This window comes from Crotalus tigris, unplaced genomic scaffold (genome assembly GCF_016545835.1).
Source record: "Crotalus tigris isolate CLP2741 ecotype Arizona unplaced genomic scaffold, ASM1654583v1 scf7180000017753.6788120, whole genome shotgun sequence".
Lineage (NCBI taxonomy): Eukaryota > Metazoa > Chordata > Lepidosauria > Squamata > Viperidae > Crotalus > Crotalus tigris.
Genome location: NW_024096615.1, coordinates 709,766 through 736,165, shown reverse-complemented (window position 1 = coordinate 736,165; position 26,400 = coordinate 709,766). Strand labels below are relative to the sequence as shown.

Sequence of the window (26,400 nt, the reverse complement as noted above, 5' to 3'; positions counted from 1 at the left end):
CCAACAGAAGAAGAGATCCTGCATAAAATTCTAATATGTGCTGAGATGGACAGGCTTACAATGATTATGAAAGACAAAACGGAACACGAATACTTCGAAATCTGGGGCAAATTTTACCGCTGGTATGAATTAAGAACTGCTCGGACTTCAAACTAATGGTAGAATTAAAAGATATACATAACTGTACATATAATTGTATATATAATTGTATTGTATAAAAGATGAGGTTTATATAGAGGTTAAGAACAATGTATAAAATTTTTGTTCTATGATAGGAACTGATAGAAAAATTCACTCTGGAATGTCATGTTTGTCCATTGTTGTTTTAATTGTATTATGAATAAAAATTAAAAAAATTTAAAAAAAAAAGAACACCAATTTGAATATGTTAGATTATTGTAATGATCATTCTTATAAACTTTTTTATAAATAAGATTCTGGAAGAATTGATTCAGGCAACAGCACATATAATTGTCATAAAAAATATGAAACCTTTCTTTATGAATTGGTCAATATTGATAATTTAAAAAACCACAAACAAGTTTCTTTAAAAGAATATTGTCTATCATCTTTGTAGCTATTAGCTCATGTTAAAGAAAGAAGAAAATAGATCATAAAAATATTCTCCTACATTCACTGTAGTTCAGGATGGAATTAAGTATTACAATCCTATGTGGATTTTTAAAAAATTGTACACAGCTATGGTATAGAATAAGAGCTAAAACAGTAATTGGTATATTTCCATATATGCTTATCAGAACGTCATGAGCATAATTCATATAGTAATACTTCCTTACAATTTTATATAGTCTTTTGCCTTTTTTTTTTCCAAACAATGATTGGAGCCATGTGGAGCAGTGGTTAGAATGCAGTATTACAGACTAACTCTGTCCACAACCAGGAGTTCAGTCCTGACTCAGTCATCGTTGACTCAGCCTTCCATCCTTCTGAGGTTGGTAAAGTGTTGGGGACAAAATTATATCATTGTAAACTGCTCAGAGAGTGATGTAAAGCATTATGAAGTAGTATATAAATCTAAGCGTTATTGCTATATGTCTAAAGAAAACTCTAAGCCAGTGATGGCGAACCTTTTAGGGACCAATAGTGCCCAAATTGCAACCCAAAACTCACTTATGTATCGTTGGGTGCCGGATGGGCATGGCACATTGGGTGGGCGTGGCTGCAGTGGTCACAGCAGACTGGATGGGCATGGCCACCTCGATGTTGATCATGGAGAGGGACGCCTGTGGGGGCTAGGCAGGGTTGGGGGAGATCCAGGGGGTCTCTGGCGGGTGGGATGGTGGGCAGGAGGCTTGTTCTGCAGGGTGAGGTGAGGCAAGGCGGGAGGCAGGGCAGGGGTGCCATTGGCGCAGGGCAAGGCAAGGCGAGACAGGAGCCGGGGCGACTGCTGCCTGACACCATTGGCCCCCTGCACACAGCAAGCACATGGGGGCCAACTGTGTCCATCAGCAGCCACAGCCTGCTGACCCCTCGGTTTTGGCGCGATGTGGCTGTTTACCGACTCACGCGTTGAGTCCAATGCGACTGCCATGAGGCCGCGGAACAAGCCAGGCGGAGGTAAGGAACTGGTATACCAGTTTCTTACTGCCACCTGGCTGGTTCTGCGGCCTCATGGCAACGGCACTGGGCAGGAGGAGGCAAACAGCCGGTTTCAGTGTGACGTGGCTGTTTGCCGCCTCGCGTATTGCGCCCAATGCTGCTGCAATGCGGCTTGGCTGAAAGCGGCCGTGAAATAAGTGGGGCAGGTTCCCCCCCACTCGCCATGCATATTGCCCTGCCGTTGCCACCTTTTCCCCCATCTGTTGCATAGATCGCCGCTGTCACTGTCGTTTCCCCCCACCTGCCGCGCGGATCGCCCTGCCGCCTCTTTCCCCCAACCCATCGCACGGATCACCCTGCAGAACAAGCCTCCTGCCCACCATCCCACCCGCCAGAGCTCAGATTAGGCCGCTGGCACGCCACAAAATCATCCCCGGCCATGGATGCGAGCTCCAGAGGCTTGGAAAAGGCCTCTGCTGTCCGGATCGGCCATGGGGGGGGGGCCCGCAAAATCGCTCATGAGGCTTACCTGGACTCTTGCAGGCAGCTGCCTCCACCATCCAGCCCGGATTTGCCCAGCTCTTGCAGCTGCTCCCTTACTCCCAGCGCAGAGAGAAAGAGAGCGAGAGAGCAGGTGCACGTGGAGATGCTGAAGCGAACAGCCTGGCCCCGCCTCCCTCTGGGACGGTCCGCGTGGCACGTGTGGCACGTGTACCATAGGTTCACCAACACAGCTCTAAGCTATGGATCTGCAAGACTATTTCCTTCTAAATTTAAATTTTAGATTTTATTTTTTTAGATGCAAACAAGCACTGTATCTTTACTGTGTTTTCTGCTAATCTTGAACTTTAAGTAGCCCTGTTCTCTGAAAAAAAATGTCATTATATTGCTTCTTGTAGTCTAAACCTCTAAGAGGAACTTCTCAAATGTATTTATACTGGTTTTCCTTTCCCCCCTCTCTTTTCATAAAAGATATGACTTACCTTTTCCATTCTGCCATGCTGTATACCATGATAAACTGAGAAAAGATGTGATGAAAATCAATGCAGTGGCCACAGTTCCATTTCGGAGCCTCATCTCATTTCAACATCACACTGTTTAGATTTGACCAAGGTTCCACATTCAAATGTTGTCCCTTTAAGACCAAATATTCCAATGAATGCTGTTTAGCCAGTAGTAGACAGTTACACAGTCATTCCTAATCATTGTAAAGCTGGTAAAGACATTGTATTACTGAAGGTTTTGTTGTTGTAGAATGGAGTTGTCATTCTTTAATCTGTTATGTTCTGTGAACAAACAATAGTAATTTCAGAATGAGACCATATATGAGATATCAACAGTAAATCAAATGCAGTATATTACTTTTAAGAGACAAAACTCTGAATAATCACCTATTCAGATTCTTGGTCCTGCCAAAAATTTACTCAATTGCTCATATCAATATATGTTGCCAGGCCCAAAATAAGTGACAGTAGTATTCATTAAAGTGATAATCCTCACTATAGTCTTCTCCTCACACAATGCTTCAGATATTGCCTCAAGTGATCATGGAAACGGAGGGCATTGAGTCTCAGTCCCTTTTACCACACTAGACCTCTCAATGGCTTTATGTTCAGAGGCAGCATCTGATTGGGCCAGCTTGCTATTAGCATAACAAAAGAGGGTTTTTTGTTAATTGCATGATGCACAGCTGCACCTTAACAGGTAAGCTAGTACAGTTCTTGCCAGTGCTTTTTTTGAAGAAAAAAAAGGTGCTGGAACTCACACATGTCATACAACTTGCCTTGCCAATCCTACAAGGTTCCATCCAAAAAAGGTGCCAGAACTCTGTTCTGGGTATTCTATGACCAAAAAAAAAAAAAAAAAAAAAAGCCCTGGTTCTTGCCATAGAAGGCATGGAAATAATATAGTAGTGATCAGGAGAACATGTCTGCTATGGCAAGAACTATACTAGCTTGCCTGTTAAGGTGCAACTGTGCATCATGCAGTTAACAAAAAAACCCTCTTTTATTATGCTAATAGCAAGCTGGCCCAATCAGATGCTGCCTCTGAACATAAAGCCAGTGAGAGCACTAGTGTGATAAAAGGAACCAGAGGCAACATCTGATTGGACCAGCTTACTGACAAGATTTTTTTAAAAGATTGGTTTGGTTTTTTTAACATATGCAATGAATAGCAAGGGCATCAACAGAACAGCTGCAGGAACACTTAATTGGGGAATCTCTCCAGAACTTATGCCCCATGATCTAATCTTAGCCTCATTTGGATATCCTCAAACATGGTATTTTCTCTTATCCTCAAGACTGTCTTTTCCCCCTTTTTCTAAGGGTCTGAATTATTTCTAAATTGTAAGTTTTATATTTTAATATAGCAAAGTAAATAAAACACTTTGAAAACTTTCATTTTACTCAGAAAGAGATAGTATCTAAATCTGTGAATTTCATTATTTTGCAAACATTCACACTTTTGCAGTCTAAGTCATTGTTTAAACATTCATTTAAGTATGACTGTGATGCTTTAGCATTTTGTCAGATATTCAGAACGAAGCTTGTTATGTAAACACAATGTTGAGACCTAATAAATTAATAATTTCAGTTTTAAATAAGGTTATGGGGAAACAATCATGAAAAACATTAAAAAAATAAAATGAACATGAGAGTCCAGTACAGGTAAAACAACTAACATCTTTTCTGTCCCAGTGCATTAAAGTGGTAATGGAGTGCTTTAATAAACACAAATGTGCATGCCTTCCTCATGACACTATTCTCCACCTATTGCTTAAGGCTCCTATATTACTCTATTCTGCATTTGTTTTGGTGGGGGACATTCTCAACCCCCTATCCCAAGTAAATGATTCATTTGAAGAATCCTTGAAAAACTCAGGTAGCTTCCATTCCTTCCCAGAGGCAGTCCTTCTATAGGTGTGATCCAGATTGCCATATGCTGATATGTGTTGAAAGAAAAATCTTCATCAGGGTTGAGTCCAAGCCAGGAATAAACAAAATGGAAATTGCTTAGGAAAGAAGGTTCAGTTTATTTAGTTGCCAAAAAATTCAGTGACAGCAGCATGTTTCTAGGGTGGCTGACAAAATGGAGCTGGGAGTAGGTGGGTTTTTATACTTTGGGGGGGGATTGTGTTTGGATTTGTTCCTGTTTGAGGTTGTTTCTGTTCCTGTGTAATGAACTTTGACCTGAGCTTCAGTGTGCCCTTTTTGTATTCTAAGAGTGATGGGCCCTAAAGGTCATATCTTTAGATTTTGGGTGGGGAATGCAGATTTTAAGGGTCTTTGACTTTCTAATTCCATCAGCTCCAAGGTTCCTGGATCTAGTCTTCCTCAATGAATTGCCAAATCTGAATTTCTAAAAGCCAGTTTCTGCTTTGGATAGAGAGACTTGGGGGGTGGGGTGTTTCTGCCTAAGATTTTCTATTATTTCTTTGGGGAAATATAATATTCTGCATTTTTAATATCCCCCAAAATATTTCCTTCTTTAGGAAATGACTTCCTACATATGGAAGAAGAGTCTTCATTCAGCCAATCAAATTTCTCCTACCCACTCATTTTTTTAAAACGTTAAAAAGGCTGAGAAGGGCCATGAACTTTCATTTCCCAGCATCCAGCCAGGCTACTCTGATTACAAATGGTTTATGTTGTGTTTATAGCAGACACATAGCAGGTTCAGAAAGCTGAGAGATGATAGAAGTAAAGGAAAGGTCTTCAGAAATTTAATATTGAAAGAGAAATTTAAAATTGAATTTGCTGCAGTGGAAATTTACTGAGTGGAGAAGCAATTATGATAGATGGGAAACAGGAAAGAATAGCATAAAGAAAGGATGTAAGAGAAACATGTAGGCAAAAATTAGCTGGATCTTAGAGTGGGAAAAGGAATTGAAAACAGGAAAACAAGCTGAATAAGATAAGAGGAAAGGCATACTGAATTGAAAAACAGAAAAGAATCTATTGTTCTAAAAGGGTGACATAAATATCCACAGAGCTCAAAATAGCTTTTTAAATATCTATTTTTTCTTATTATTATTGTACATGTGATGTGTGATTTAGTATGTGTGGGGAAAACTGCACGCGCAGCAAACTGCCATGCTTTCCCTCCCACAAACCTCATAACCTTTTGATACCCTTTGTCCCAAGGAAGCAGCCAAAAGATCATCCCCTTTTGACTTAATATCTTACCTACCTAAATAAATAATATGCTTAAGTTCCCTCTTATCTCTTCCTGCCTCTGTTAGTTCTTTCTCCTTCTGATCTATCTGTATTTGTCTTTACCTGGTCTCTGAACAGGTAATATGTTACTAGAAAATAGTTGCTTATATGAAGGAATTTTCCAATAAAGAAATTTTATGTCAGCATCTAAAGGTTAAACTTATGAATGTAAAATGTCAGCATTTAATGTAAAAGCCTATGTATGTAAAAAGTATATAAGAAGCAATAAACTCAGAGTTTGTCAAGCTGTGTCCTGCAGCTTCACACCTCTGCTCAAGAAATGCCTGAGTCTTTTTCTTAGCATCTTTACAAGTATGTAGCAGGAAATATGTAGTAGATGGTCGGAAAGAATGTAACCTCATAGTACCTCCGCCAATGGGGAAAGAGGAGGGATGTGGCAGCTGGGACAGGGCTGTATAAAGAAGGAAATATTTTGGGTTGAAACTTTGGAGAGAACCAAGCTTTGTGATAACTTCTCTCCCACTTATTGCAATAAACAAAACAAAAGGCCTTCACTGTGTCTTGGCTGGTTATTGATCAGGCGAGCTTGCCTCTGGTCATGAAGGAAAGTAGCCAGGAGCACATAACAGAGGGAAAACTTTTTATTTCAGTGGATGAGAAATCAGTTGTACAAGTAGAAACTGTCCTTGCTATCTTCTTAAGTCTTTTTAAAAGTCTTCCATATAGCAAGGATAGAAAGGGAGGACACAGAATTCCATGGATAGGCCAGTTTTGGAAAAATCACAGTGGCATCTGCCCATTGGTCAACACACACACACAAAAAAAGCTCACAGACCTGTGCTGATATAGAAAAGGGCTAGCGAATGTTTAGAAACATTCCTAAAGGAAAGAAGAATTTCAGAAAACAAAATTAGACTGACTTGATGCAAACATAATTAAAGTTAGCTCCTATTGAAGTTAATAGAATAACATTTCATTCCCATTGCATTTTGATCCCATTTCAGCCAGCTAGTTAATCAGGATCAAATTTGCAGATCATCTAGTCCAGTTCCCTGTCTAGTGTAGCCTACAAAAAATAAAATAAAATAAACCATAAGGACCCAGCCAAATGCAAAAAAGATTAGGAAAAGGCTAAGGATAACTTACAGCCTAATTTTAGAAACTTGGAGAAAAAGAGATACAAAAACTCTAGATATATTGATACATTCCATGAATAAAATCTGTGTCTATGTGTATGAGCAGTTACTCATTCAAATATCTGTTTTCTGTTATGAATCTCCTCAGCAGTTCTAAGGCAACCGCAATTCATCCATATGTGACTGTACACAGGCATAGTAAAACATGCCATTTTTGCCAAACAAAAATAGAATTTGTCAACAGTAGCAAAGAAATGCCACATGGTTCCAAAGCGCATATATTAATAACATCACCATTTATGACACTGCAGTAAAAATAACATCACCAGTTTTGAAAATATGCTATTTCTCACAAACTAGGGTTGATTCTTTGCAGTCTTATACTTATCCACCACTAAGGTGAATCAGTCAATATATCACAATAATGAACAGTATAACCCTAATATTAAGGCTTAGTACAATTAAGTTCTACTAGGAGGTTTTCACTAGTGGGAGCTTGCCCCACAAAACAATTGATTTTATGGTGATTTCCCCAGATCTGTATTATTGTTGCCTTGGAAAACTATTCCTGCATTAATACAGAAGGTCTAGAAATCATTTAAATGGCAAAAATGGAATTTATAGTTAAAAGAACTAGCTTAACTCTCATTAGAACCTAGAATTTGGAAACCAATAAAGCAAAATATTTGTAGCTCAGAATTGAAAAGAGGGGTCCTTAGTACTCTCTGTGCTTGGTTGTTTTCTTGCAGACTTTTCATTACCCAACTAGGTAACATCATCAGTGCTGATGATGGTACCTAGTTTGGGTAATGAGAAGTCTGCAAGAAAACAACCAAGCTCAGAGAGCACCAAGGACTCCTCAGAATTTTGAGAGCCATCGCCCATCCCAGCAGCAAATCAAGATGGTCTTTTGGAAAACCCAGTTCCTCCATGGAGCAGTTCCACTTTGATTTTGCAGATGGAGAAGACCATGGTCCAAGTCATTTTCAGCATTTGAGCAGCCATTTTTCTAAACCGCCTCCCCCCACCATCAATTCCTTCAAAACTCTCCAGGCTGTGCCTGCAACCAATTTCATTTCTAGCTTCATTTACAGGTTTGAAAAACTGCCTTGTTTTTAATAAGCAAAGAACTAAAAGGAAACAAAATGAGGAAAAACAAGCCAGAAAAATGCTGGTAATATCATTTATGCCAGAATGATTCATACTTAAGATGTTCTGTCCATTTGTTTTTGTACTTCAAAATCCTTAAATAGAAAATAATAAATAATCTGCAAAGAGTGTCAGTTTCAGTATGTAAAACACTGACAATAAAATATAAGTAAAATATAAATCAACTCCAGGGAAAATAAACGATCAAGATTATTAAACAATTAAATGTATAAGACCAATAGTGACAGCAAATCTAATACTGGTTGAGGCATAACTATTACTCTTATGGTTGGCAAAACACAAGATGAGCAGGTTTTTTTCCCCAACTAGATTTTACTCTCACTGTTCAATTAGGAGATTTATAGTAGTTATGTTTTTGTTATTTTGTTTTTAAACTTCTCTAGCTATTTTATTTGTCCCTCAAATATAATTAAATATGACCATACAGCAGGCATGCAGGGAATTGTTAAGCAAACATTATTTTTAATATATCTGTTTTAAAATGCTAATTGTAATACTACAGGGCAAGGAATATGTTTTTCCCATAGATACATATTTTAACTCAATGGGGTTAATAGTGTTGAAAAACATCATCACATATAAAGATATCTTAGATGAGAATGGAGACCTGAAAACAAGGAAAAGGTTATTAGAAGATGGTATAGAGTTGGAATGGTGGGCATACTTACAAAATTAGTCGTGATACAGAAAAGACAAAAAAGAACCAGGGATAAAATTAGAGCATACACAATTAGATAAAATCCTTCTAGGAACAGAAGATCAAATGATAAAAAAGATATATCAATATTTATTAGAACAAGATTTGTTAGAGGAACGAGTAAAAGAAACAATGTTGATCTGGAGTAAAAATTTCGGTTACAGTATTGACCTAGATAATTGGCAATCATTATGGGATAGAAACAGGAGCTTAACGCTAGCCAACTCATATAAAGAAAATCTATACAAGATATTTTATAGATGGCACCTTCCTCCTACAAGGCTAGCAAAAATAGATAAAAAAACCTCACCGACATGCTGGAAATGTAGAAGGCTTCCAGGGACTTACTATCACATGTGGTGGAAATGTTCAAAAGCGCAAAATTTTTGGCATCAGATAAAAAATTGGCTGGAAGAAATACTATTACAAAAAAATGATTTAAAACCAGAAACCTTCTTATTAGGGATTATTAATGATAAACTCAGCAAAGCATCTTTCTACTTACTATTGCATATTTTAACCGCAGCAAGATTATAATACGCCAAAAATGGAAAAGAAAGGAAATCCCCACTGAAGAAATAATAAATAAAATCTTATCCTGCACTGAAATGGACAGGTTAACTCTAGAGATTAAAAGTAAAACTGAAACGGAGTATTATGAAATTTGGAAAAATTTGTACGATTGATTAGAGATAAGGAGGATCGCTGAGATGATTATCGATTGATTACTTGATATCGTAAGGACTTATTAACACCTATATTAGGACACAACTGAAAGATATGTAAATACAACGTTGACGACTGAAAGATGGTTTACCAAAACATTTACAGATGTTATATGTACAGTTTGTTATACTCTGTCCTGTTATAGAATGTATTTTAAGTTTCTGTTTTTCTTTCTGTAACATAAGGTAATACTAATAGCAGTGTTGTAGCCAGGGAAGTTGAATCATGTCCACTTCTGTTTTTAAATGTACATTTAATAAAATTTGGGGAAAAAAATAGTGTTGAAAAATATCCAAAGGAGTCTGGTAGCATCTTTTCTGATTATTAAATTTTATCAAAAGGCATATGCTTTCAAGAACTGCAATGCCCTTTGTTCAATAATGTATGCCTTTTAACAAAATTTTTTAGTCAGAAAAGGTGCGACCAGAATTCTGATGTATTTTAACCACCATAGACTAACACAACTGTCCTCCTATAAGGTCAATAGCACTGAAATTTGTCTTCATGTATTTAAGCTTTTCTCCCACTTCCTGCAAAAAAAAAAAAAAACCTGGACCAGTATTATTAAATAACATATTCTTTTCTCTTGAGAGCAGGCATCAGAATTTCATTTTTTAATGTGTGCCAGTGGGTTCACAGAAAAAAAATGACAATAAAGGTTATCTTATCTTATCTTATCTTATCTTATCTTATCATAAAGACTAAAAGTATATTACTTTCCAAATACATATAGTGCACAGGTGTTTTTATGTAAACAAGATCCAATTATTCAGGATAATTTAGTAATGCTATTGTATTCAACAGGGTCCAAATAAAGTTTAGAACTGCAATCTAAAGTAGCATTGGAGTGGAATGGAAAGTGTAGCACAAGAACAATGTAACAGAGGCTTGAGTTTAATATTCTTAATCTAAGACAAACCCTTCTGACTGAGCTTTTAGTGCTACATCTCTACTATAGCTATCATGAAGAATGTGCTGGATTAGTTTTCAAATGCAAATAACTCCTATTATGGTGACTTCCCTCTATTTACATAGTCAGTGTTTTTTTTAAAAAAAAACTGTCTTTAAAGTGTCTTTGAAAAAAACCAATAGCGCTCAAATGTATTACAACCTTGTCTTTATTCATAGGTGTGTTTGTCTGTCTGTTATATATAATGTTGGAATAAATTTAGAGTTTAATGAACTGCATACTTCTACAAGAAAGTTAATACAATACAGGCATCAGAAATTATTTTATATATAGTTCATTCAGAAAATATTCAGATCCCCTTCACTTTTATCAATTTTGTTATGCTGCAGCCTGTGCTACAGATCTACAGTTGTTGAAATTCATTTTTTCTCATTAATCTACACTCAGTATCCCATAAAGGCAAAGTGTAAACAGAATTTTAGAAAAGTCTGTAAATTTATTAAAAGGAAAAAATTGAAATATCACATTGGCATAAGTATTCAGACCCTTTGCAACATATGAAATTTAGTTCAGGTGCTCCCAGTTCTCTTGATTGTTGCTGACATTGATTGCAGTTGATCTATGATAAATTAAATTGATTGGACATGATTTGGAAAGGCACACATCTCTCTATAGAAGGCCTCACAGCTGACAATGCATACTGTAGCAGAGCAAAAGCCATGAGGTCAAAGGAACTGCCTGCAGAGCTCAGAGATAGGATTATTGCAAGGCACAGATCTGGGGAAGGCTAACAAAATTTAAATTTCTGCTACGTTGAAGGTTCCTAAGAGCATAGTGGCCTCCATAATTCTACAAATGGAAGAAGTTTGGCACAACCAGGCTTCTTCCAACAGCTGGTTGCCTGGTCAAACTGAGCAATCGGGGCAGAAGGGCCTTAGCCAGAAAGGTGACCAAGAACTCAATGGTCACTCTGACTGAGCTCCAGAGATACTGTGTAGAGGTGGGACAGAGTTCCAGAAGGACAACCATCACTGCAGCCTTCCACCAATCTGGGCTTTATGACAGAGTGGCTAAATGGAAGACTCTCCTCAGTGAAAAATACATGAAAGTCCACTTGAAGTTTGCAAAAAAGCACCTGAAGGACTCTCAGACTGTGAGGAACAAAATTTTCTGGTCTGAGGAAACCAATATTGAACTGTTTGGCCTCAATTCTAAACCTTATGTCTGGAGGAAACCAGGCACCACTCATCATTTGCCCAATACCATCCCAACAGTGAAGCATGGTGACAGCAGCAGCATGATCTGGGGGTGTTTTTCAGCAGTAGGAACTGGGTGACTGGTCAGGGTTGAGGGAAAACTGAATGGAGCAAAGTGCAGGGATATCCTCACTGAAAACCTGTTCCACAATGCTCGGGACTTCAGACTGGGCGGAAGGTTCACTTTCCAACATGACAACGATCCTAAGCACACAGCCAAGACAACACAGGAGTCCATCCAGAGCCCTGACTTGAACCCTATTGAACATCTCTGGAGGAACCTGAAAATGGCTGTCCATGATGTCACTATCCAACCTGACTGAGTTTGAGACAATTTGCAAGAAAGAATGGCAGAAAATCCCCCAATCCAGGTGTGCAAAGTTTGTCACATCATATCCAAAAAGACTTGAGCCTGTAACTGCTGCCAAAGGTGCTTCAACAAAGTACTGAGTGAAGGTTCTGAACACTTATGCCAATGTGATATTTCAGTTTTTTCTTTTTAATAAATGTACAGACATTTCTAAAATAGTTTACATTTAATTTACACTCATTATGGAGTACAATGAATACAAAAGTGAAGGGGGTCTGAATACTTTCTGAATGCACCGTATGTAAAAGTGTGTCTCTTTGTGTGTATATAAGTAAAAAGATATATCTAAAGGAGAATAAAAGAGCAAGTGACATTGTGCACTTCATAATATCATACAACTGACCTAGTTTTGAAATTTTTGTGACATCACTATATGCCTAGGAATACTGACTTTTGACAAAGAGATCATATTGTTATTCAAATTATTTATGCTGCTCTCTACCTCTTTGTTACTATTATTAAAATTATACCTGAATAAAGTTATGGTCTAATTTAATAAGTTACATACTCCTACAAATAAAGTTAATATAATATAGGCACTAGAAACTATTATAGAGACATAACTATAAAAAAGTGCCAGTGTGGTCAATTAGGATTGGGCAACTACAAAAGTTACTGGGTAACTTTGAGCTAATTGCCCAGGATAACTCTGTAAAAACAAATATATAAATGCAACAAATAAATAGGCAGATTTGGCACAGAGCTGCAAGAACATTAGGAAAATGGACAACTAACATTTTCAGACAGTGTATTATCAAGCAAAGTAATGGATACCTTAAGTATTGTTTTAAATAAATCCTTTTAGCTACTTTTAGATGAAAATGCAGAGCAAAAATAATCTAAATCCTGGGTACATAATTCCCAAGTATTTTTCATTAAATGGTTTTACTCTGTTTATACTGATTTGAAGTTTTGCTCTTGCACTTACAGAAAGTGACTGTCTCAACCACACGTATTTCTTCACGTTTCCGTACCCAAGAACTTAATATAGCCGCTTTCTTGCGGCCGCGAGTGTAATTCCGCCTCGGTTTTCCATACTTTACGCAGATTTTATACAGATCCACAGCAACACTCTCTCCTAAACCTGCTTGTGTGGAAAGGGGAAGGGGGTGACATCCCACTGACAAGACTGCCATTTCCCAGGCTACACACCACTCACGCGGTGCCACAAAAATATCTCCCCGCTATCACCCATCTTTTGGAGGGGAAGTCCCACATGTCGCAGTCGGACGTACAGCAGACTCGGCGCCAGTCCGCCCTTCCTCTGAAACACAGCAACGGGAGAACAGCAGTCCCACGGCACGCGAGTTTCCCGCGCGCCCTCATTGGCAAGCAGATACGCAGCTCCCTCTCATAACCTCCGACCATCCTCCCACTGCTTACTTCCCGCCTCTTCTCTTTCCTACCTGTATCTATCCGGACGCGTGAAAGAAGAAAAAAACCCGAACTGCCACAGTGAGCGATATATTTACTCCAAAGTCGATCCGCGGACGTTCTCACGGCGAGACAGAAGAGGCTACCGCGGCCAGAACTATCACCCGGCCTGTAGCCCCCCCCCCCCCCGCTTTCCCTCCGTCCCTCATATTTGCCACCCGCCCCGGTTGCAACCATCACCCGAGGCTGTCATTCGGGGCAGATGCCCTGCAAGCTTCTCTCCAACCTCCGCCAAGTCATTCCAAGGCCTCCGTAGCCAGCATCGCTCCCTCAGGTGAAAGCAACCCCACCACCACCACCACCACCACAGCCCGGAGTAGAAACAGCTACATTGGGGCGCTACTCCGTCCTCTCCTTTACGACGCTCACCTTGGACCGCAGAATCGCCGCTCCCGCACCGGGACTCCAGCACGAGCAATTGCGACGGAAACCCCGCTCGCAGTTAACGTCGCCGTCACCCGAGAGACTACCTTCTGGATGCAGTGCAGGAGAAAAACCCCTCCCAGGGCAATAGTTGACTTCAGGCACCACGAGCCTCCCCGGCTAGGCTGGGAGTACCCGCCTCCCTTCACTTACTCGCGCTGCCATTGGCCAAGACAAGCCGCAAAAGTCACCAATTAACAATCTTTGCTTGTATGGTCCTTTGCAACTGATGGTCTAAGAAGATGTCAGTCCCCAACCCAGGCCTTATATACAAGTCTCGCGAGCTTTGTTTTCTTTTCGGTGGAGGTGCAGGGTTGTGGAAAGTAGTGGTTTTGGAAGTGTTGTTTGCTGCGTTCGCTTGATCTTACTCTCACGTAAGAGTGCGTAAAACGGTACTGTTTCCTCGCTTTTAATTCCACCCAGTCTATACACAAAAGCATATTTGGGGAACAGACCACAGCGATAGCAAACGGATAACTACTAGTAATAGTTCATCTTAACATCCTTGATCTTTTTCTGAAATGCAGGTTGCTTTTCCTTTTTCAGCTGTTTTTACGCAATACTCTGTTCTGAGGGCTCTGTTGAAACAATTGTAATCCTACCCAAGAAAGAAAGAAAAAACGACACTTTTGCTTTCAAGTTCTCTGGGCCAACTAAAGCAATTAGTTCTGCTAAATTCATTATTTGAAAGATCTGTTTGAATCTAAAATAATCGTTTGGAATAAAATTTAAGAAAACCAGATAATAAAGGTTTTGTCTTAGAACAAAAAAAGCTAAGCTCCTTGGAAAAGGCTCTAATGCTGGAAAGATGAAAGGACAGAAAAGAGGATGAGCAGCAACAACTTGGATGGATTCAGTTAGGGTGGGGATGAGTGTGACATTGGAAGACCTAAAATACCATCATGGAGAAAAGGTGGTTGCTAGAAATAGAAAACAATGACACATCATCTAAAACTTCTTTATAGCCAGATTATAGCTTCTATATTACCTGAAGGCACACATAGTTATTCTTCTAAGCACTTTTTAGAGGTCTTTTTAAAAGTTCTGTGTATACAGAAGCCAAAGGAAAACAGTGCAAAGATTAGTAGAAGACACCACTGAGCCTTTTCCTATTAAAGTGCTGCCCATTTCTCCTTGAGTGACCACAAAACAATATTGACATAAAATGTGTTGTTCCCTTTGCTACCTTTGTTCCCTCTATTACATTCATTTCAAGCCACTGCCAAGTGGTGTCATCTTGACAGGTTTTTCTACTTCTCTCTTTCTCCTTTGTTCTTATCTCCTGCACATTGCTGCTAGCAGAAAGAACATGGAACAGTACAGTACAAATTGTGTGACTCTGATTTCAGTTCTCTTTTCCTCCCAGCTATTGACTATCTTTCCAAATTAAAATAGGGTGAAAGAAACATATAGGACAGTGATGGCGAACCTTTTAGAGACTGAGTGCCCAAAAACTGGTCCCGCTCCCACTCCACCCCCTGCCCAGCCCGCTCTGTGCCCCCCAGCCCCCACCCCGCCTGCCCATAGCACCACTCACCGCCTCCAGGGTCCACCGCAGATCGCCCAGGCAGCCCAGCAGCGCTATGGCGGCCACACCCTCTGCCCATGCCCTGCAGCATCAACTGTATGTTGGGGTGTGAGGGCAGAGTCTTGTCTGCGCTGACTGGCTGCCACATCCTTGGCTGCGCTGCTCCGTGTGGGCCACACTCGGGGGCGACTCTCCTTCAGGGGGCTGCTGGAGAGGAGGGGGTCACGGGGGGAGGCAAGGCTGGGGCAACGGCACATATACCCACAGATGGCTCCAAGTGCCGCCTCTGGCACCTGTGCCTTAGGTTCGCCGCCACTGATATAGGAGGACATCAAAACAGAAATAGCTACAGATAGTAGGGAAGGGGAGCAGGCAATGATTCTGCAATCAGGTAATATATATAGGGTAAGATTGCTGGAACTGACTAGATCAGTGGTGGCGAACCTATGGCACGGGTGCCAGAGGCAGCACTAAGAGCCCTCTCTGTGAGCATGTGTGCCGTTGCCCCAGCCCCGCCTCCCCCCATGGCCCTCTCCTCACCAGCAGCCCCCCCGGAAGAGAGTTGCCCCCGGTCGTGGCCCATGCAGAGCAGCGCAGCCAAGGACATGGCAGCCAGTACAAGACTCTTCCCCTGCGCCCTGCAGCATCATCTGCTGCGTGGCCGCCATGGTGCTGCAGGGCCGCCTGGGCGATCTGCCGTGGTAGGTGGCCTTGCGGGGGGCATGGGTGCGACAGGAGGTGAGGTGGAGTAGGCGGGGCAAGGGGCAGAGCAGAGTGGGCGGGGCAGGGGCCGGAGTGGGTTTTGGGCACTCGGTGTCTAAAAGGTTCGCCATCACTGGACTAGATCCTGGGAAGCTATACACCTTAATTTTAAAGGATTGGAAAATTCATCATTCCTCATTATTTTCTAGGGACTGCAATAAGGAAAGGTAGAACAGCTGCAACTAAAGATAGATGGTGCCCTTGGTCTACCAATATTATTTCTGAACATTGGTCAAATGGAATTGTACAAAGAAATATGATAGAGCAAGTTTCAAAGGAAATCCGGAAGCAGAGTGCTATAATAGGAAAAGTAAGGAGAAAATGGCTGAAGAGATGATGAGAGAGAAGCCATGCTGGTCACACTCATGACAAGTCATCTGAATTCACCTTCAGTATAGTGGGTGACAAACCGATAGGGATTTTACATACATTGAACCTGTGATGGGGCACGATAAATCTAATGGAAGAAAAATAACTCATTTCTGCAGCCTTAATGATGATTTAAAGCTGGTTTGTTGCTCACCAAGAGCAGCAATCCCCAACTTTTATGGTTTGGAGGCCTGACCGGTGGGGAGAGGGAAATTGGATTGTGCAAGCAGTGGGCCGGTGCGTGAATGTGTGCCACTCACATAGCCCACTTCCAAACCAGTCACAGCCTGGTAGCAGTCCATGGCCTGGGGGTTGGGGGTTAGAGACCCTTGCACTAGGGGATGAGACTAGACAACATCCTGTAACCAAGAGGGAAGATGGAGACTGTACAGCCATGATGGTGCTGCGGTATGGTAGAAATAGGGACAGTAAATATCTAGACTTCCTTGTGAAATATTGTGAAAGAGGAAGACTTTTTGTATCTTTCTGAGAAGCATCCTGTTTCAAGATTCAGAACTGTATGGCTGGCCAGCCCTGGCTTTTTTTCTAAAATATTTTCTTAGACATAAGTATATTTGATTTTAGTAGGAGTTATTTTAAAGTGGGCTGTAATTAGATTTACAATCGTACAGAGGCCTAGAAACTAGGAAATCATTCAAATCCCACCTTAGGCATGAAAAACCAGCTGGGTGACTTTGGACCAGTTACAGGTAGTCTCTTTCAGCCCACCTCACCCCACCAAGTTACTGTTGTGGGGAAAATAGGAGGAGGAAGGAGCATTAGGTGTGTTTGCCACCATGAGTTATTTATTAAAACAATAAGAAAGATGGGACAAAAAATCAAATAAAAATAAAATGGCTAGGTGGCTATGGCCTAATGTTATATATCATGCCAATCAGACAAAAGAGAAAGCTAAATGGGGAGGAATGGCAGAAAAGAGTTTCTCTTGCTTTTCTGTCCAGTGGAACTGCCAGTCTCTTTGAATGCCAACAAAGTGGATTCAGACCCATCCATTAATTGAAACTGGATGAGGATTCCCGAACCATTGAAGTCAAGAAAGAAAGAAAATGAAAAGTGGGAGAGGTCCAGAAGAAAGACAAGGAAAAGAATGAGGCACTATACAAAGTAAACAGCAAAAGACTCTTAGCCTGGGGGGGGGGGGAGAGAAAAATATTGGGATCATTATAAATATTATTAGATTAAGTAACTATATGACAGCAGTGACATATTAAAGAAAGCATCAGTTTTTGTAGGAGAGAAAAACAGAATTATCCTATACAAGGGAAAGGAAAAAGAAAGGAAAACAAGTTTTATTGAAGTTCAATTCTGAGAGTTGAGAAGCCTACCAAGAGAAAATAATTCAGAAATTTTAATGAAGGGGAATGATAGACTAAAATAGCCTAGCAAAATCTTCTGTAGTTTGTACACTGTTATGTTTGTGATCTTCCTTCCCCTTCCTCTTCCCTGATCTATTTAATTATTAATGAACCCTCATTCAATAAATGACAAGAAACAGTGTAATAGTGTTTCATGCCAGTTCTAGATGCCACTAAAACGAAGAGGCTTTGTTTCTTAAATCTAAATTCCTACACTGCATCATAACAGCTTTGTAATATGAAAAATTGTAAATAAAGTTGAAAACTTTTAGTTACACATAGCTTTATGTAGCTAATCTTTTTAAACATTGTTACTGGAAGGTATCCCTTCTGTATTTTCCAACATCTCTTGGAAATCTAAGTACATTCTGGACAAACATTGTACAAAACTCATTTTAATTGCCTAATAGCCATGGAAACCAAGATAAAATTATCACACACTTGTCTGTTTCCCACTGGCCTTCTAAATGTGTGCTACAGGTAATTCCTGACTGACAACAGTTTGTTTGGTGATTATTCAAAGTTACAACAGCACTGAAACAAGTGACATATGTCAGATTTTCACACTTAAAACCACTGCAGTATCCCCATAGTCACATGATCAAAATTTAGGCGCTTGACAACTGACATGTATTTATGACAGTTGGACTGTCCCAGAGTCATGTGATCACTATCTGTAATCTTCTCAGGTGGCTTCTGATAAGCCAAGTCAACGGAGGAAGCCAGATTCACTTAACGACTGCAACAAAAAAATTGGGTTCAGTTGTAGTCATATATTGAGGACTATCTATATACAAGTTAGAGCATTTTAATTAAAGGCAGCATTCTTAGATGCTTTATGAAACTATTTATAGGCCTTCATCCCCAAGCTTAATGGCAAATGTATTACATCTTGGCCCTTGGAGTGGTGTGCCTTGCAGACTGAAAAGTTCTTTAGTTGCAAAAATCTGTATGAAAGCCAGTTGGAGGAACTCTTTTACATCAATCCTGTAAGTGCATTTAGTAATAATTGATTATGTACCATGAAGTCAGTATGGATTCTTAGCAGCCAGATAGATTTTCTCCCTAATTATCAGTTCTAATGTGATCCTTCAAGTTTTCCAATGATAGGTGAATTTAGAAATTAAGTGGCGGCTTATTCTGTGATTATGGTTAGTTTGCTTAGTCTTTTTGCTTCAATTTTATTGACTGTGGACGTATTAAATTTGGTTATTCCAAACTTTCAAACATTTAAACTACAAGGATTCCTGTCTCCAAATCTAATGTACAGTGAAGAAAAACTGATTGCTAATTGCATTAAAAAGTTATTAAGATTTGGTGGAACTTTCAAAAGATTTTTAAGAGAAAGATAAAGTTTACGCCACAATTATTTTTGTTAGGTGTTATTGTAGATTTTGATGTTAAAGAGATTAATTTGATGTTGAATCTTATAACAGCTGCAAGATTATTGGTGGGGCAATATTGGAAGAAAGACTCTTTGCCTACTATGGAAGAATGGATACTCAAGGTGTCTAATTTAGCAGAAATGGCAAAGATTTCCGCTTATTTGAAGGACTACTCACAAGAAAGATATATTTCTGTTTGGAGAAGATGGATAGATTATATTCAGAATAAATATGAGACTAAAAAGTATTATTTAGCGTATGAGTAAATTTTAGATTATTACTAATAGTTTAATATGGTAGAATTTATATTACTCTTAGTTTTAACTATATTATTATTTTTGTATTTAATTTGTTAATATTTACTTTGAAAAGGAGTTAAAGCATGTTATGGATTTGACTGTTTGTATAGTTAGGTAATGTTAGTTAGATTATGATTGTTTATTTGTAACCCTGTAATCAGCTCTGGGAAAGATTGCTGGGAAAGATTGAGGGCAATAGAAGAAAGGGACGACAGAGAATGAGATGGCTGGATGGAGTCACTGAAGCAGTAGGTGTGAACTTAAATGGACTCCAGAAAATGGTAAAGGACAGGAAGACCTGGAGGAACATTGTCCATGGGGTCGCGATGGGTCGGACACGACTTCGCAATTAACAACAACAACAACAATCAGCTCTGGAAAGTGGGGAAGGGGGGAGGGGGGAGGCATTTGGGATATATATTGTATAAAATTTTTAAAACTTTTAATAAAAAAAGTTATGCAATTTATCATATAAACTGGACAGCTTGTAAATATATAATATCAACACAGAATTTTCTCTGTGGGTTTGCAACATTGTGTTTCCTTACAAAATAATGTATTTTACCACTGGTTAGAAAAAACTTTGGTTCCATTCCAGACAATTTAGTCATGAAACTGCCATTTCAATACTCATATTTCATTGTTAGGATGTCACATATCTCAATGGATGTCTTTGAAACACTTTAGGCTGATCGTCTTAGGCTGATCTGGCAACAATGCTAAGAGCATTGTTACATTGGGTGATTTGATCTTCTGTATTTTAGTGTCCTACCAGGAAGGGATGTTGTTATCACCAGCATGTCTGGGAAAGAAAGATAATAGTTAGATCCAGTTACTCTGTGCTGACAATTTTTGGCCTGGGGGGGATGTTCTAGGACTAATATTAAAAGCAGACCCTTGGGTGTGTTTTAAATACCTATCCAAGAATTTGAAGAATCAGTCTTAACATCTATAAGGCCATCTCATTCATCTTGCTGAAAGACCTAGACCAAAGAAGAGCAAGCAGTTAAATATAATTGGCAGGTAGAATTACAAAATAATTAATAAACCATGTCTTAAGCTAGTAAAGCGCCAGCAACAACAAATTTGATAATTACAGAAGCTATGTTGCCAGCATCATTTATTTCATGATTAATGTTTTTCTGTTCCTGTAATTCAAAACCCAGGAAGGAAACAGAGCAATACTTTATCACATTCACTGATGTTAGTACTTCGGGTATGTTCTTGGCCCAGAACTCATAGGGAAAGACAAACAATAATAAAGCTTCAAGGAAACCATGGCAGCTAAGTGGTGTTCAGATATAAACTTTGTAAAAGGTAGGTGGGTTAAGCTAAAGTTCAGTGACATATAAAGAAGCATTTAGTCTCATAGCAATCAAACTAGAATAGAACTTCCATTTTTTTCCAACTGTGATCTTTGATCCTATGGATGGAGAGGCATATTGGAAAGGCCCCCCCTGGAGTATTAGGTAGACAATTGTAGAATAGAGACCTTATTTTTCACCAGAAGATCTGGCAGAAATCTACACATGCTGGACAAAACAAAAATTATAATTACTAAAATATTAATTAAAATACTAAAATAAAATAGTATATGGGGTTTGTTTCATGCGTAAGTCCCTTCTGTTTTGATTAATTTAAACTTTCACAAAACCTCCCCTAATGTCCTCATCTCTATCTGCCATTAGAAGTGTTTTCCTCCATTTCCATCAAGCGCTGACACTTTGGAGCTACTTTAGATAATAAGAGTGGCTACTTGTTGAATTTCTTCTCAGCATTCTTAGACAAAGAATCACATAGTATACATGTATCAGTAGCAGTTATTCAATAGTAGGAACTTTTGGAGTTCCTTTTTGGAATGAGAAAATCTTATTAGTTTTGCCTAGAATGAAACTGACAATTTTGTTTTCACATGAATTATTTTTAACAAACATAACTCTGTTTAAATTTATGCTTTCACAGCAATTTATAAATTCAACAATAAAAAGATTCAATGTGAATGCTTATGCCTTTTATATCTTCAAAAATACTGCATATAGAGCATATCTCTAAATCAATTTTTCTTGTGACATTTTCTTGTGTTTATATGTTTATTATATTTATAAATTGTCCATTTCTTTATTCTCGGTGTTTGGCTTAACGTTCAAACTTTATCACAAACTTGTATTACAAATGTCTCCAACACAAGAGTACATTTTTATTGCACTCTTATGTTGGAGATAATTAAAGAGTACATGGGAAACTTTTATTCCGAAGAGAGCATAAATATTTCTAACTGATCAATAAAAAAGTATGCATGAAGGTATGAGTCTAGATACATGGTACAAAGTTTAATTAGCTGGTACCTATTTGGGTTGTTCTGCAACAAGGCATATAATTATTCACAACTATACACAATATAAAGTTATATATATTGTAACTATAATAAAATGCGCTGCTTTGTATGTAACCATTTTAATTGTTATTTATTGTGCCTTTAAGTTAACTTTGACTCCTGGAGACTGCTTGGACAAGTCTCCAGGAGTTTTCTAGGCAGGATTTAGGAAGTGGTTTGCTACTGTCTCTTTCATAACTTTGAGAGAGAAGGATTAGCCCAGGATCACCCATCTGGCTTAGTGCCTAAGAACTAGCATTCATGGTCTCCCAGTTTCTAGCCTAGTGTCACTACACAAAACTGGCTCTCAAATATTTTAGTGAATGAATGGAAAAGAAATGGAAAATTTTAAACAAACTTAAATCAGGCTGGGAAACATTTAGAAAGATACAGAGACAGTAACTCAAATAACAAAACTTAGTTTGCAGATAAGCAGGCAGGACAAGACTGTCACCAAGGTCAAAGGATGTCAATGAACTGTAGAGTGATTAAAGGAATGTCAGCACAATGTTGTCTCAAGATAACATGAGAAAAAATGTTGAAACAAAAATAAGAAACTCATAGGAACAATACAAGTTTCCCACAAAAAAACAGATTAAGGTCAAAATGGTTAGTTTATGCAAGGAAATCATGTAGGATCTCCTATAAAGACTCAAACTAGGTTCCAGAAAATATGCTGATCAGCTTATGAATGAGCAGAAGGCAAAATGAATGCTATACAGAGACCAGTTTGGTCTAGTGGTTAAGGAATCAAACTAGAAACGAGGAGACTATGAGTTCGTCCCAATTTAGCCATGAAAGCTGCCTGGGTGACCTTGGGTCTCACTCTGCCTCTGCCCACCTCACTTCACTAGGTTGCTGTGGAAAAAATAGGACGCGGGAGTATTGGATATGTTTGCTGCCTTGAGTTATCTATCAAAATAAAAAGGCAAGATAAAAATCTAATAAATAGATAAATATACATGCAGAGGAAGATTGTGCCAGGAAGATTTAGGCGGCATCAAATCAGAGAACTGGATGCCTTCTTTCTTCAAATAGAGAGGGTGATGGCAGCTCCTCCCATCCTGTTTCACATTCACCTTGAGTTATTTTCCAGAAGCAAATAGTGATATGCATATGATAGATTGAATTAATCAATATACAAATGGAAACTAAGATTAGTGAGGTTTATAAGAAACAGCTTATGCTTTATACTTTATACCATCTGTCACTCTTAAGTTTCAGTATGTGTTTTATATATTTAAAATATTAAATGGGAAAGTAAACATTCTTTTTTAGTTTTAAACAGTCACATGCGAAACTTATAATGGGGGAGGAAACATAAATATAGAGTTGCTTAAATAATAGACAGCAGTTTAAGAGAATTTCCCACAGAAAAGCAGTAAAGGACCATATAAGATAAAAGTCTGAGCAGACACAAAATAATATCCTGAACTCAGAGGAACTCTGCAGGAGAAGATTGCATAAAATCATCCAATTTCCTTGGCATTTACAGAAAATGCCAGTATCAGAAATTATAAATATCAGCAACAAGGAAGCATTATATAACAGAAACTGAAAAGTAATTAATGGCAGTTGTTGCCTAATGTTTCCTATTATCCTATAGCAGTTACCACCAAGGTATCAGTAATTACTGATTTACTAAAACAGGGGTGTCAAACTTGCAACATCATATGACATGTCGTGATGTATCACAACTTTTTTCCATTGCCGGCAATGGGGTGAGCGCAGTTTCAGCATGATGCATCCGGCCCATGGGCTAGCAGTTTGATACCCTGTCCTAAAATAATGTATAAAGAAAGACAATCCATTGTAGTATGGAAAGAACATATAAGAATAGCTATTTATTTAACATCCTTTATCTCACTATTTTTAATGTCTTTGGGGTATGTTTTATAATATACATATTAATAGGAAGACAGGAAAAAAGGAAGAGAGGAATTTTGGAATATATACTAAACCAGGTTGAGATGGAGATGCATATTCCCAAGCTGGGATACAATCATCATTCATCAGTTTGTGAATGTAAGGTGGCATCACAAAATGTTTTTCTATTTCTGGCTAAATCAATCAAGGAATGTGTGCTTAACCATAATGATTAATAGTTATGTTCATTCTAAGCTTTTCAATATGCCACATAGCTCAGAAGGAAAAAATGTGATTTTTTTATTTTTTTATTTTAGAAAAAATCAAATTAGATGTTGTGTTTGAAGTTGTGCTACCCAGGGGTCACATTCAATTGTCAAGTGCTTCCTTTTGTATCATCCTGCTAGAATGTGCTCAATCCCAGAACAGGGGGTTGATAAAAGTTGTTCCCCTTTTTCTTATCAGCAAAATATTAGAAACCAGAGAGGTCATCAGGAGCAAATAAATGGGATATATGTATGTGACATTTTAATATGCAATACATATGATTCAGTTCAGTATAATTTCCAGAATATGGAAACAAAACCCTCATTCTGTGGTGACGTGATTCTGTTTTAACTCCTGTTTTTTTTAAATCTGAATTCTTTCTATTTAAATATATATATGCGAATAACAACTTGCAACTTTCAATTGTCATCTTTTAACATCTTTTTGTAATGGAAAGACATTACATTTAGATGCTAGTTTGAAGGCATGACTGACAAAAGAAGGGCCTGTTCAGTGATGGCTTGATCATCATCACTTGAGAAGGTCAGTAAGGAATAGAGGTTGACAGAAACATATTGATTTAGGAGGCTGTGGTAGCTAGTGAGCTGAAAAAGAGAGAGAAAAGAGCAAGAATTGAGAGTTGAGGTGGTAAAAATTGTTAGTGGAATTAATAGGAGAGATAAAAAGCTGTGGATCAGTAAAACAGACAGGAACTCTGGATTCTTTGATCCACTTGAAGAATTTATTTAATGACTTCATATAGAGCATGGGGATACATGATGTCACAATATTGAGACCAGTTTTAAAGAAGAAAATATTTAGATGTTTTCCTTGCTGTGTGTTATTTGTCAATAACCAAGAAATGACAAGAACAAGTAGAAGAGGCTGAGATGGAATGAAGTTTAAAACCTCTAAAGCAGTGACAATATGCTGCACCAGTGGATGTAAAGATGCCAGTTAGCATTTATAAAAGCTACCGGTGTTTGATGGCAGAACATTTAGAAGGAAATAGGTCTGTTTAAGGATAGACCAATGATTTTTTTTCTTGATCTCAGGCAAGTCCAAATATGGTTCCTGAGTGAACAGGATAGAATTTCTAATCTTTATGCTGTCTAAAATGTTCACATGCTTGTTTGGTAGCCAGAGGATATACTGTAGAGTATTATTTCTTTATTGACTGATATTCACCCTCTTTTCCAGGAGTTGAAGGTGGCTTGCATGGTTTAATTTTATCCCCCAGACAACACTTATGTTCAAGGAACCTGAACTTGAATTTCCCCAATCCAGTTACAATATTTTAACCACAACATCATGCTAGGTCTGTGAAATAAAGGAAAAATCAAATAACAGCAAAGATATATGGTGCCAGTGATACTTTTTTTTTTTTTTTTTTTTTTTATTGAAATTTTTCAAAAGTTTTACAAATAAAAATCCACCCCCCCCCTCCCCAACCACCCCACCCCCCCCCGACTTCCCAGAACTGGATATAGGATTATTTAACAAATTTTTTAAAAATAACATTTACAATTTATAAAATAGTTAATAATAATGATTAAAAATCACAATAATAATATATATAATAATAATATACATAACATAAACTTTAAAATAAGTAATATATACTAAGAAGAAAAAAAAAAAAAAAATAAAAAAATGAAAAAAAGAAAAGAGAGAGAGAAAGAAAAAGGAAGAAAATAGACGAAAAATATATATGAATAATAATACATAAAAATTATATATATATAAAAAGGAAAAAGAAGAAAGAAAGAAAGAAATAGCATTCATTACAAATTATGAGAAAGCTAAATAATATTTTTCCATATCCAAATTATATTGTATGAAATTTATCCATTTTTCCCATACCGCAAAAAATTTTTCTTGAGATTGCTCCTTTAAGAAAGCCGAAATCTTTGCCATTTCTGCCAAATACGAAACTTTGTAAAACCATTCTTGTAAAGTAGGCAAAGATTCCTTCTTCCAATATTGTCCTATTAATAGCCTAGCGGCTGTAATCAAATTTAACATCAATGTAACCTCTTTAGCATCACAGTCAATAACAATACCTAATAAAAATAATTGCGGCGTAAATTTTACCCTCCTTTTAAAAATTCTTTGAATATTCCACCATATCTTAATCCAAAAAGCTTTTATATGCTTACAGGTCCACCAAATATGATAATAGGTAGCATCCAAGTATCCACATCTCCAACATTTCGGCTGTAGATTAGGGTACATAATGGACATTTTCTTTGGGTCAAGGTGCCATCTATAAAACATCTTATAAAAATTCTCTCTTAAATTTTGCGCTTGTGTG

At 38.2% G+C, this 26,400-nt stretch overlaps 1 protein-coding gene across 9 annotated transcripts in view; it reads right to left on the bottom strand.

The window, feature by feature from the left end:
• Positions 1-14,015, bottom strand: part of MGAT4A (alpha-1,3-mannosyl-glycoprotein 4-beta-N-acetylglucosaminyltransferase A) — a 94,122-nt gene extending 80,107 nt beyond the window's left edge. For 5 of the 9 annotated variants that reach the window (XR_005556384.1, XR_005556385.1, XR_005556386.1 and 2 more), the window contains exons 1-2: positions 13,807-14,012; positions 2,544-2,846 (exon numbers count right to left, since the gene is read on the bottom strand). Coding sequence is in view for 6 of the 9 variants with exons in the window: in XM_039340616.1 (XP_039196550.1) it covers positions 2,544-2,637 (94 nt within the window). In the remaining 3 variants the exon portion in view is untranslated. Of the gene's footprint in view, positions 1-2,543; positions 2,847-13,806 lie in introns of all 9 variants that reach the window. The other 4 variants (XM_039340612.1, XM_039340614.1, XM_039340615.1 and 1 more) reach the window with 3 other exon arrangements.
• Between the last annotated feature and the right edge of the window lie 12,385 nt (positions 14,016-26,400).